This window comes from Colletotrichum acutatum (genome assembly GCF_030867785.1).
Source record: "Colletotrichum acutatum strain CBS 112980 chromosome Unknown BDZ83scaffold_176, whole genome shotgun sequence".
Taxonomy (NCBI): domain Eukaryota; kingdom Fungi; phylum Ascomycota; class Sordariomycetes; order Glomerellales; family Glomerellaceae; genus Colletotrichum; species Colletotrichum acutatum.
Genome location: NW_026849170.1, coordinates 31,413 through 42,082, shown reverse-complemented (window position 1 = coordinate 42,082; position 10,670 = coordinate 31,413). Strand labels below are relative to the sequence as shown.

General features: G+C 50.2%; 5 protein-coding genes across 5 annotated transcripts; 3 read left to right on the top strand and 2 right to left on the bottom strand.

Annotated features, from left to right (window-relative positions):
- Window positions 1-127: 127 nt before the first annotated feature.
- BDZ83DRAFT_757651 (uncharacterized protein) lies at window positions 128-1,773 on the top strand (the record flags this gene model as incomplete). The annotated part of the gene is made up of 4 exons (XM_060514926.1): window positions 128-426; window positions 501-772; window positions 828-1,198; window positions 1,258-1,773. 4 exons carry the CDS (start codon window positions 128-130, stop codon window positions 1,771-1,773), a joined length of 1,458 nt encoding a protein of 485 aa, XP_060358700.1.
- Window positions 1,774-2,525: 752 nt separating this feature from the next.
- Window positions 2,526-3,359, top strand: BDZ83DRAFT_134770 (uncharacterized protein). The gene has a single exon (XM_060501241.1). The coding sequence runs from the start codon at window positions 2,668-2,670 to the stop codon at window positions 3,205-3,207; it is 540 nt and encodes a 179-aa protein (XP_060358699.1). The 5' UTR covers window positions 2,526-2,667; the 3' UTR covers window positions 3,208-3,359.
- Window positions 3,360-3,495: 136 nt separating this feature from the next.
- BDZ83DRAFT_134654 (membrane transporter D1) lies at window positions 3,496-5,773 on the bottom strand. The gene is made up of 5 exons (XM_060501240.1): window positions 5,468-5,773; window positions 4,644-5,410; window positions 4,051-4,590; window positions 3,738-3,963; window positions 3,496-3,678 (listed from the first exon to the last, which is right to left on the bottom strand). Exons 1-5 carry the CDS (start codon window positions 5,566-5,568, stop codon window positions 3,525-3,527), a joined length of 1,788 nt encoding a protein of 595 aa, XP_060358698.1. The 5' UTR covers window positions 5,569-5,773; the 3' UTR covers window positions 3,496-3,524.
- A 1,010-nt stretch (window positions 5,774-6,783) lies between these two features.
- BDZ83DRAFT_657170 (uncharacterized protein) lies at window positions 6,784-8,119 on the top strand (the record flags this gene model as incomplete). The annotated part of the gene is made up of 5 exons (XM_060510939.1): window positions 6,784-6,832; window positions 6,902-7,086; window positions 7,145-7,454; window positions 7,508-7,664; window positions 7,720-8,119. 5 exons carry the CDS (start codon window positions 6,784-6,786, stop codon window positions 8,117-8,119), a joined length of 1,101 nt encoding a protein of 366 aa, XP_060358697.1.
- Window positions 8,120-8,784: 665 nt separating this feature from the next.
- BDZ83DRAFT_561321 (uncharacterized protein) lies at window positions 8,785-9,173 on the bottom strand (the record flags this gene model as incomplete). The annotated part of the gene is made up of 2 exons (XM_060503565.1): window positions 8,785-9,012; window positions 9,081-9,173. Coding segments are annotated over 2 exons (321 nt in total), but the record flags the coding sequence as incomplete, so codon positions are not given.
- Window positions 9,174-10,670: the final 1,497 nt, after the last annotated feature.

Sequence of the window (10,670 nt, the reverse complement as noted above, 5' to 3'; positions counted from 1 at the left end):
TCTGGTAGTGCTTGAAAATTCCTCTGACTTCTCTTATAGTCCACATTCCTCCCACGATGAAAACAATAACTGACTATTCGAACCATGAGAATCTTTCAACTGCATTGTCTGCTGCAGAACAGTCAATATGGGACTTAAGATAATTATTGTCGGCGGCAGCATATCCGGGCTGTCGCTTGCCAACATGCTCGAACGATTCGATATCGAATATATTCTTCTGGAGCGGCATAGCATAATCGCGCCTCAACTTGGAGCTAGCATCGGTCTTCTTCCCAGCGGTCTGCGCATTCTGGACCAATTGGGCTGTTACGAGAAAATTAGGAAGGCCGCCGGAGATGTCTACTACCGCACCAGTATGCGCTTGTTCAGCGGAAAGACTTGGACTGATACGCAGCCTGTCTCTTTCTCACAACAGCTTGAAGATAGGTACGCCAACTGGTTATTGAACTTAACTCATAGGTCTCTCAAGACTAAGAACTAATGGCTCCTGTTCTGTTTAGACTTGGCTACCCTCAGATATTCATCGACCGCAAAACCCTTCTACATGTTCTTTTTGATAAGCTCATGTTCAAGGACCGAGTTTTGACCAACAAAATGGTTGTAACTGTGGATCTGTCGGGTGAACACGTCACTGTTCATACACAAGATGGCGCCGTCTACTCTGGGGACATCGTTGTCGGAGCTGATGGCGTCCACAGCGCGATTAGAAGTGAGATGTGGCGTCTTTCGCAAGAGTCCCGTTCTGGTCTGTTCAAAGCAGATGCGATTGACGGTTTGTCCTTCTGACTCTTTAAGGCACTATTTCGCTGTTTCTGACTTATACACAGGTCTGCAGTCGGAATCAAAATGCATCTTTGGAATATCGAAACGACCTGCGGGATTGACCGGCAATGCAATTCAAGTCAACTCGTTCTTCAAGAGCTGTAACTACATGATGTTATCTGCCCCCGACAGCCGTCTGTACTGGTTTTTGTTCACATCGTTGGACAGGACATGTGGCAAATCCATTCCCAAGTTTACAAAGGAAGACGAGCGCGCTCTAGCAGAGAATCACTTTGATGATCAGGTTACAGAGACAACTACATTCGGTGAGATATACGCCCACAGACTGCACTCGACTCTGGTGGCCCTGGAGGATCATGTCTTTCCCCAATGGCATTTTCGGAGAATCATTACGATCGGCGACGCCGCTCATAAAGTAAGCGAGAGTCGGACTCCTTCTAGTGCAACAAGAACTAAACAACTCCATCATCGTAGGTCCATCCCATCAGTGCTCAAGGCGGCAATGGCGCCATGGAGACTGCCGCTGTTCTTGTGAACACACTCAGACGGAGGATGGCCAATCAAACGTCTAAAGAAAATCTTAATGAAGACGACATCGAGTCTGTTTTTGCGGAAGTTCAGGCCAAACGCTTCAGCCGTGTTGAGGATGCCGTCAATCAGGGATGCCGAACCACAGCAGCATCTATCAAAGAGACCTTCTTCTCTCGTCTTTTTGTGGATTACTTCTTTCCAAGATTTGGCCAAAGCTTAATCTGGAGTCTGGTCATAAAGAACACTGAGACAGGGCCAACCATTGACGACATTCCAATCCCAGCAAGATATGAGAAGGCCATTATCCGCCACCGCGAAACCACAAACAAACGAAGCTGGTCTTTCTGGAGCCTCGTGACACTGGGTCCATGCATTCTTACTCTGCTTGCGTATTCTACCATCAGCTGGACATGGTCGACTCAGCCAATGAACATCTACAGCATGGACCTAAGGACCTGAATGAATTTGGGAAATGAGGGAATTCCTTACTCGGAAAGAACCTCTTGTGATTTAAGATACTAGAGTAGATTTCTTCTGGCCCAGCTTCTTTTCCGAAGCCGTTCAAGATGGTGAATAGAGACTGTGTGCTCAACACGTGACACCCGCAGCAACGAACACTCTATAAAGCTATCCTAGCATAGCGGATAGCGAAGGCCTCGAGTGTAAAGTTGTCTGTCCTTCATTCCTTGCATGGTCTATTACATGACGAAGATATGTAGTATCAAGTCCCTGCAACTGAGAGAATGGTGGTGAATTGATATCTTTCTCTTAGTCGTGGGCTCAATCGTAATCCAGACAATTTGGAATTTTGTCGTTTTAGTGGTTATAGAACGGCAAGTATGATCATAAGCTTGCTTTCGTCATTACCTTTGGTACAAATTTCAGCACCGTGCTTCAGAGATCCTCAACAGCGGTACAAGACATTGAAGATAAGTAACACCGCACTGCAATCAAGAGGATTATCAAGGCGCCTGTTGACACGAGCTGAAGACAGTCGGGGAGATAGGAAAATGTGGGAATACAGCAAGAACAAATCGTCTTCGAGGAAAGCGAAAAGTACTCAGAGCTAGGACGCCTCCGCTTATAATTTTGGTAAGATCCAGAGTGTAGGGGGTGTTGGCACAGGATCAAAATAGGTTAATCCCACATCAGGAACTAAGTCTTTCGTAACGAACCCCTCTTCCCAGTTTTCCTACCTCCGGCATCTTTTCGCATGATGTGCTGGCAAGGTAAGACTCAGACATCAACTCTCATCCAGTTCAACTAAACTACTCGTACGTCGGGCGGTAAATGAAAGAGGAAAAGCCTGTCAGCATGTACAGGGTTTGACGGCTACATTCATGGCTCTGGGCCATGTGTCAACTCATCACTGCTAGGCTGCATGCTGCAAACGATCCCAAATCTCCCCACTTCAAAATGGTTCATGCCCGGGTGTTACTCGTTCTCACAGCGGTGTCGCCAACTATGGCCGTGCCCATGCGATATGAGCCCGACACTTCTACGAAGGAAGCGTATACACTCATTCTATCTCTAAGCGTCGGCCCCCAGACCGAAAGCACTGCGAATGTATCGCCTCCGCCTCGTCACAACCCTATTACTCAAGATGTTCTCGCCAGCTTATTCCTAGATCAAACCTCGAATTCGACACTGGGACGTAAAGGGTTTCTTCCGCCCAAAGGAATGCATATGGCTGCGATTCGAATGTCAAGAAACAGAGAGATAGGCAGCAGGTTCATAACGCCAACGTTGAGAAGCGCAAAGTTATTGAGACGGTTTATGCCTCTCGAGTCCAAAAGGTCAACAAAACATGGGGAAAGGGAAACTTTACAGTCACTCGGAAGCCCGCCGAGCCTATACAAGCGGGCATATCTGGTCCTCGGGGAGGCATCATGATCCGAGTCTTGCCTAGCATATGTATCCCAAATATTGAGTACACTACACTAGGTAAAAGCCTGTGTCCTCACATTCAAACAATCATGCATAGAAGCAGCCACCTTGCTAAGACTGAGATCTTGGCAAACTGTTCAATCTTGAACCGACATGGGAAGGTACCTCATCAAAAGACCTTGGGAGCTTCGTGATCAATATTTCTGAGGAGAATAATCTCCTTGGAGTTATGTATTATTCGTTCGCAATGCTACAGATCATGTAATTAGGCTACCTCTCTACGGAATTCCTCCATCCATTGCAACAGCCCTCGATGTCTTTCCTCACTCGAGATGGTAGAGTGGTTCGAGCTTAGCGTTTCTCTGGAAAAGAACGTATCTCCTCACAAACCATGGTAGCCATGTACGGACCTGATAGGCAGCATGGCGATGTGTGGGAACTCCAAAGATGTAGTCTAGCTCTTCGAGTGTCCGTTGTCTGGTACTACGAGTCAGCAGTTGCATTTGGCTTTCTGAGCGGTGTGGAGAGTGACTTGCTTGGTCTCAGGAATGAGGAAGAAGATGACGATGAAAGCGAGCAAGTTAAGACCGGCATAGAAGCAAAATGCCCCAGTCGGCCCAATCTTGTGCAAAAGTCCGGGGAAGGTTAACGTGAGAACACTGCCAACCGCGTTGTTGACGCAGATCGTAAATGCTGAGCCGATCTCCCGATGGGACAAAGGGAAAGCTTCTGAAAAGTAAATGGATGGGAGGGGGCCCATGCCTGTTCGTGTTTTAGCTATTCGTTGTTGTTGTTGTTTTTTTTTTGGGGGGGGGGGGGTTGGAATGGGAATCTGCTATTTTCACTGACCTGGCCCGTACATCGCAGTGAATAGATAGATGAAGAATGCAATGAGTGGTACTCTTGCACTTGAGCCCTGATTGATAAGAAAGCAAAGGCCCGAGGCCAACAGACACCAAGCCATGTTTGGAAAGGTGATTAGGAGGAGATTCCTTCGACCGAAAGTATCCATCATGTACACCGCCGGGAAGGCAAAGACGAACATAACGAGGCCGAACCCCATGGAGGCGAGGAGACATTGTTGAGCGGAATAGCCAGCTTGCTCAAAGATGGTCGAAGAGTAAAAGGCCATGATGTTGATTCCGCTGAACTGTTGCGAAATTACTATCCAAGATGAGGCGATGGTTGCACGGCGGAGACGGGGAATGACAAGCAGGTCGGTCATTCGTCGTAAAAGCGTCTGGCCACCGAACGCGTCCTTCTCTTCAATGACTTGTCTATGGGCGTAGTACAGGTCTCTGGCAGCCATCATTTCGGTATTTCGAAGGCGACAGAAGGATTTGAAGGACTCTTGGTAGCGGCCTTTCTTCATCAACCAACGAGGAGATTCTGCATCTCTGGTCAGACATTTCGGGCAAAGAATTGGAGATCACGATACGTACCAGGGCAGAACCAAACAAAGATAAGAACCGGAATAGCAGGTACAAACGCGGCACCCAACTGGAATCTCCATGCTAAATCGCCGATGCGAAACCATATCAAGTTGGAGCAGAAGCCGACGAAGATACCAAACGCGACCCACAGCTGGAAGCTCGTGACGATTCCGCCGCGAATGGCAGCAGGCGCAACCTCGGCCGAGTATACCGGAATTGTTGAAATCTTGACTCCCATTCCTAGGCCCATGAACAGACGGCAAATCAAGAGGCCCCACCAGTTCTGCGTGAAAGCCTGGGCAAGAACGGGAAACACACAAAACAGGCCGGTCAGGAAGATCGTTCCGCGACGGCCTAAATAGTCGTTGATTGGATCGGCAGCCCATGCGCTCAAGAGACCGAACAATGTCGGGCCGGCGTTAATGACACCAACTAATGCCTGCCTGTCCACGATGTCGAACTCTTGAGGGAAAGAGAGGTTGGCGCCGTTGGCACCTGTATTGTCCCATCCCTGAATGGCAGAGCCGAGTGAGCAGAGGGCGATGCTCCAGTAGAGGTCCCGTGGAAGATGCCATTTGTGGGTGACCTCCCGGCGGAGCACATTTTTGTCGTCCTCAGTGAGTTCTTCGAACGAATCGTACGTCTCCGGATTCTGGGCTGCGATCGCGCCGCGATAAAAGACATCTTCTTGTTCGTGGAAGCCATACTCGCGGCAGAATCCAGACACTTGGACTCGGAGATCTGAATTGGAGACTCCGATGAGTGGATTACGGATTCTACTGACCGTGGTCAATTGCTATTGACGTAAGATATATGAGTGAATGACGGCTTACTTTGCATCGATGTTGCGGCTATAGTCCGCTTCTGTGTGCTCAACATGGCTGACGTCAAGTTTTGACTTGACGTCCCCCTCGACATCGGATACGCGAGACATCGTGGCTGACTCCTTTGGACTTTTTTTTTTCCCAAAAAAAAGAAGGACTGATCCAAATCGAAGAATGAAGTAAGTCAACACTGGGGATGGTAGTAAAGTATCACGATGGAGGCTCCTTTATAACTTGATTCAAATGAATCCATCCCATCCTAGTTGCTCTTCCCCCTGTTCTCGCATCGTTCCCCATGAGGTCGGATGATAAATTACCGGGTCCTCATCACCAACGCCGGAAGTGATGGTCTTATCAGCCTTTGAACGGCTGGGAGGATCCTTCGGGCCTGCTCCCGTGACCAAAACACACTGCAGCAAACCTCCCTGTGCAGGACATCCCCTGGTGGTGTTTGTTTGGGATGGGGTAAGTGCGGGGCTGCCCTGTGTGTGTCCATGAACTCTAAAGTTTGGGTAACATGCTAAGACGCGCTAGTTTCTCTTGCCTGTGCAGGGCGATGTGTATGGAAAGTTGTTGGTCTTGGAACCTTGAGGCTAGGCTGTTGGGGAGGCGGCCGCGTAGCCCCGATAAATGAAAGTTCTTTCGCCCGATTGGAAGAGTCGAGGTTCTCGGGGATAGTTAGTATCAGAGTAGTAATGAGCGTATTCAAACTGAGTTCAGAGGTCATCTGGTATTCTCAAACTATTACAACTTCGCAGCTCATCAAAGTCTGATCAGACATGTTCAGGGCAATTCCATTAAGTATGAAGACACACCATTGACGACGTCTACACTAGGTTCAAAAACGAGGTGGGGGCGCCAGCACCCGGAAAAATGGTCCCTAGTACCTACAATCGTATTATGGTAGATTTACCCCAGAGTATCCTCTCTGCCGCCTCCCACCCCGATCACCGATATGAACAGACGATGAGCAAGGGTAAAGGCCCCCACGGTGCGGGGTCAACAGTGCCCTGCGTGTTGCCTCACGTTGACCTGCGTGTGGCATCCTGGGGGTCCAGAAGCATGTTCGCATGATTGGTCCTACAGTGTTCGGAATGGGACCACCGATAAGTCTAGTGACGACTGCGAAGATGCCGCCACATGCAGGGCATTAGACAGTCATTCTAGAGTTGGCAATGTCGAAACATTTGACTGGAGTTATTTCCTATTAAAGGAGATTTCGCTTGGATTCCAACACTAGATGTAAAGGTCGAATCGCTGAGAACTCCAAGAAAGAGAACGTTACTGCCTCGAAATCTCGCAAAATTTACCTCTGATCCGCAATCATGGGAAGCCAGGGCGCAATTACATGGCTTGAGAAGCTTGAGGAACAGAGTAAGTGAAGACTTGCGCCTACCTTAGGTCGCCCTCATAGAAGCCTGGGAACTCATCAACATAACATAGTAAACGTCGATGTCGATTGGATGGATCCTGAGTACATCAAGAGCATGCCCATCGTCCCCCACGACCAGACCAGCAACCAGCTCTGGGTTGATATCCAGCTCGGCCATGAATCGAACAGGGATCTTTTCCTCGAGACTGCAAAGGAACTGAAGAATGAAGGGTGGCTTGCCATCTACACTCGCATGGTCTGCACTGAACCAATTCCTGGTGCCATAATACAGTGAGCTGACCCCAAATTGCCAGGCCGTTCTCATGTGCAAGAAAAACGTCAACTCTATTCGCGGCCGAGTCCTCTTGCAAACTCTCCCGTCCAACGCGTACAAGACACAGGAGACCCTCGATCATGCACGCCTCTACGATCGCGAATTTGCCAAGGCCGGTATCGGACGCGATAGATACTGCATCAAAATACCATCTACCGGGCCAGCTTTGAACGCTGCAAAGATCTTGTCATCGGAAGGGATACCCACCCTAGGGACAGCGCTGTTCAGCCTGCCTCAAGCTATTGCTTGCAGCCAGGCAGGCATGCTGTACATCAGCCCGTATTACAATGGTCGGGTCCACACGCCTACTTTGTTGAGCGTTCCTCACTGATGTCTATCGCAGAGGTGCGGGCCCACGATGAGCCGGATGCCCTCTGGCCGAATGTCGAGGACCCAGCGACGCAACATCCTATGTCGGCAAGAATCATCCAGATCATTGAGACATACAAGCGGCTGTACAAAGAGACCGGCAAAGAACAGCCCCTCGTCAAGAATGCCAGGTAAGCGCACGAGGAACTGTTATTGTTCCAAGCGTCGCTAAGCTATTCTCTTTAGCTTCATCTCAGCCAAAGAGGCCATGGCGGCGGGGGAAATGGGATGCCATTCTGCAACCATATCCCACACCGTCCTCGACCAGTTGGCCAAGCTTCCCTATGACGGGGCCAAGCAGCCAGGCGAAGGCGTGCCGAAACCAGCTCACGTCTACAAGGACATCGGCCCGACCCCTGAGCGGCTGAAGAAGCTCGCCACCATCGACCCTCTGGCGGCGGCCGAGTGGGACGGAAAGCTGGCCCGCACTGACGTTGACTACCTTGCTGATGGTGGTGCTGCGCTACAGAGGGCTATCGAGACAGACCTCGTTACGACGACTCGGCTATCAGATGCGCTGAAGCTCTTCATCGGAGGCGAGAAGAGCAGTCAGGGAAAGATTCAGGAGCTCCTGAAGCAGATCTAAGATGAACGGTATCGTTGGTATGTCCGGGGTACGAATAGTCATGAAGTGGCGTTCGCTAGAGTACATAAGGATCCGGAGCATTGAATAGACTATCCATGCCAAGAGACCCAATGCTGAGAGTGCTGAAGCAGTGGTTCTTGATCCAAGTTGGTTCGAGAAAGATAGTCAGACCTAAGCAGAACGGTTGGTAGCTCGATGGAGTTCTCGTCCGGAGCAGGAAACTGAATCGTGCCCATATTGACAAGCAGCGCCTGCTGTGTTGGGTTTACGTCGACGAACATTCGATAGTCGGCTGCTTCTGATGTCGCCACTGGCAGAGGACCTTGTGAGATGGGGGGCAGTATGATTGGAATGTCGTCTGGGCTCGTAAGAGGAGGTGCGGGGGGGAACACTGGTAGATGAGTTTGGGTAGTCTGAGACCATGACGTGTCGCGCAATAAGTCGTCAAGGTTTGGGACTGGATTGATATCGTGTGTCTGATCCACTTCCAGAAGCTGCGAGAGATTAGATGGTTCGCTCGGGAGGGTGCCAATTGCCATCGCAGCCTGAGCTTGACCGCCACGAGACCCCTTGTCTTCGCTGGAACCATTTCCTTCGCGTATGGGATGGCCTTTTGCTTCGCGACTCAGCATTTCATCCTCAGTCTGTACAAGACCCGCAATATTAGACATGCTTTTCGGCAGCTGGGGACTCGCGCCGGCGTTGCCTCTCCAGACATTGATTTCTGCCAACAGCTCATCGCGCTCTCGTAGCAAGGACTCAATATCTCGAAGAGCGTCAACGCATCGGTTCTCCAGGAGCTTGTGCCGGGCAATGCTCTCATTAACGACGACATGCTTCGACAGCCGCTCGGGATCAGTGTCTGCAAGGACTGGTAGCTGGCCGGCGAGTTCCTGTGGATTGGATGATCAGTCTGGGTACAAAGTTAACAGCTGCTTTTGTCTCGCCCGTCAATGCTCACAATCAAGCGTTCCTTGAAGGCTTCGCGACGACCCCTTTCAAAAATGCGATGGGCGGCGCGGTCATCGGCGGAAAAGTTCCTGACGCGTTTCTTCGTTGACTTTTTGCCCGGCACACCCTCCGGCAGCGGCGCAGTCGCTGTTATGCCTTGAGAGACGGATTGTAGCGCGGTCGTATTCATGGGGCGATGTCACCATTTGAGACGGCTATTTGAGAGATTTCGTGCCATGCGAGAAGCTCTCGACTAAGCGAATGTCCGGCCGAGGATGACAGTGAGCTGGATGGGCGATGATCAGTCGTTGTTGGATTAAGACAGACGTTGACGAGAGGGGTTTGCGAGGTGGGCGTCTACAGCAGGAGTAAGGCTATTATCGTCCGATCAGCGACCGAAGAAAGGGAGTTGCTCCCTGTGCCCCCTCCGCAGCTTGTTCAAGGATCATGTTGGCTGGGATCCCCAGCAATCATCCAGTAAGCTACGAACCCCGCATAAGCTAAGGAACAGAAGCTAGAACCACAACAGAGCCCCAGAACTCATAGGTGGGTTGTGCTCCGGGAAGGCATCCATCTCATGATTCGGGGGGTTTCTTGAAGCTTCGCACGGTCAGTTTCGGCCATGTCCGTCATCAAACTTGCGCTTTGCAGCTGAGCGGATGTCCAGCCCGGGTGAAGCTTTTCATGGGAGTTCGGGATCGGGCCGCCCTCAGGACGGCCCCGCTTCGCGCAACAGCATGAAAACTGTGGATGACTGAGAGCAAGGCTCATTAGGTTCCATCAACAGCAAGTCTGGAAGATCAATTAACCCATTTAACTCGGATTTTTAGGCAGTCGTACCGCTTTTATGTATGTCTCGCTCGGCTAGTATGTTACCGTCTTGACCTGGTCTTTCCTTTGCATACTAATTTTGATAGCTTGAGCAAGCAGTTGATCCATCTAAACCTAAGGCTCTCCCCTTAATTCCATAAGACGAAAGTTAAGTTCCTCTTGCGATGCTGATCGGCAGTATGTATAATTGTTATTAGACATGAACCCCATAATTCCGGACACGGAGCCCAAGAGAACCTTGTTGGAAAGGCCTAGAAAGTCGAGCCGTCAGAGGCATCCTAATCTTGGTTATATATGCAATGAAGCTGCGGGATACGAACACGAACGAAAGGGTTCTATTGAGACTAGTTGAACAACACGTCAGGAGGGCAGAGTGAACGTGAAGTGGAACCTAACATGAAGGATCTCCCGCAAGCTTGAAGCTGGACGGTCAAGGAACAGGTTGGCTAGCGGATGTTACATAGCATGCCCGCAGAAGGTTATTCTACATTACAATACACGTCTCATCATCCAAAGCAATTTCGGCACTTGGCTGGGAGACTTTTGCCATGATCATCCGATATTTCCGCCCTGAAGCCGATCCCAGATTTGATGACAATTTTCGAGTGCTAGGTCAGATGATGGAGAATGGATGGTGTGCAGTATTGGCATCGTGTTCTGGAATCCTCGGCTCTATAAGGCAGCACGTTAACATTTTCATAAGCACAGCACACAACGGCAGCCCTGTTGATGTCTTCGCCGGAGCCTCAGTCACCTTTGGCATGGCTAA

What these genes read in the sequence shown, in the direction of transcription:
- BDZ83DRAFT_134770 (XM_060501241.1), top strand. Translation starts at nt 2,668, where the DNA reads ATGTGTCAACTCATCACTGCTAGGCTGCATGCTGCAAACGATCCCAAA.
- BDZ83DRAFT_134654 (XM_060501240.1), bottom strand. Translation starts at nt 5,568, where the DNA reads ATGTCTCGCGTATCCGATGTCGAGGGGGACGTCAAGTCAAAACTTGAC. An exon ending in CTTTGTTTGGTTCTGCCCTG is followed by an intron (nt 4,591 to 4,643) that starts GTACGTATCGTG and finishes CCAGAGATGCAG; the next exon opens with AATCTCCTCGTTGGTTGATG. An exon ending in CACTGCGATGTACGGGCCAG is followed by an intron (nt 3,964 to 4,050) that starts GTCAGTGAAAAT and finishes AAACACGAACAG; the next exon opens with GCATGGGCCCCCTCCCATCC.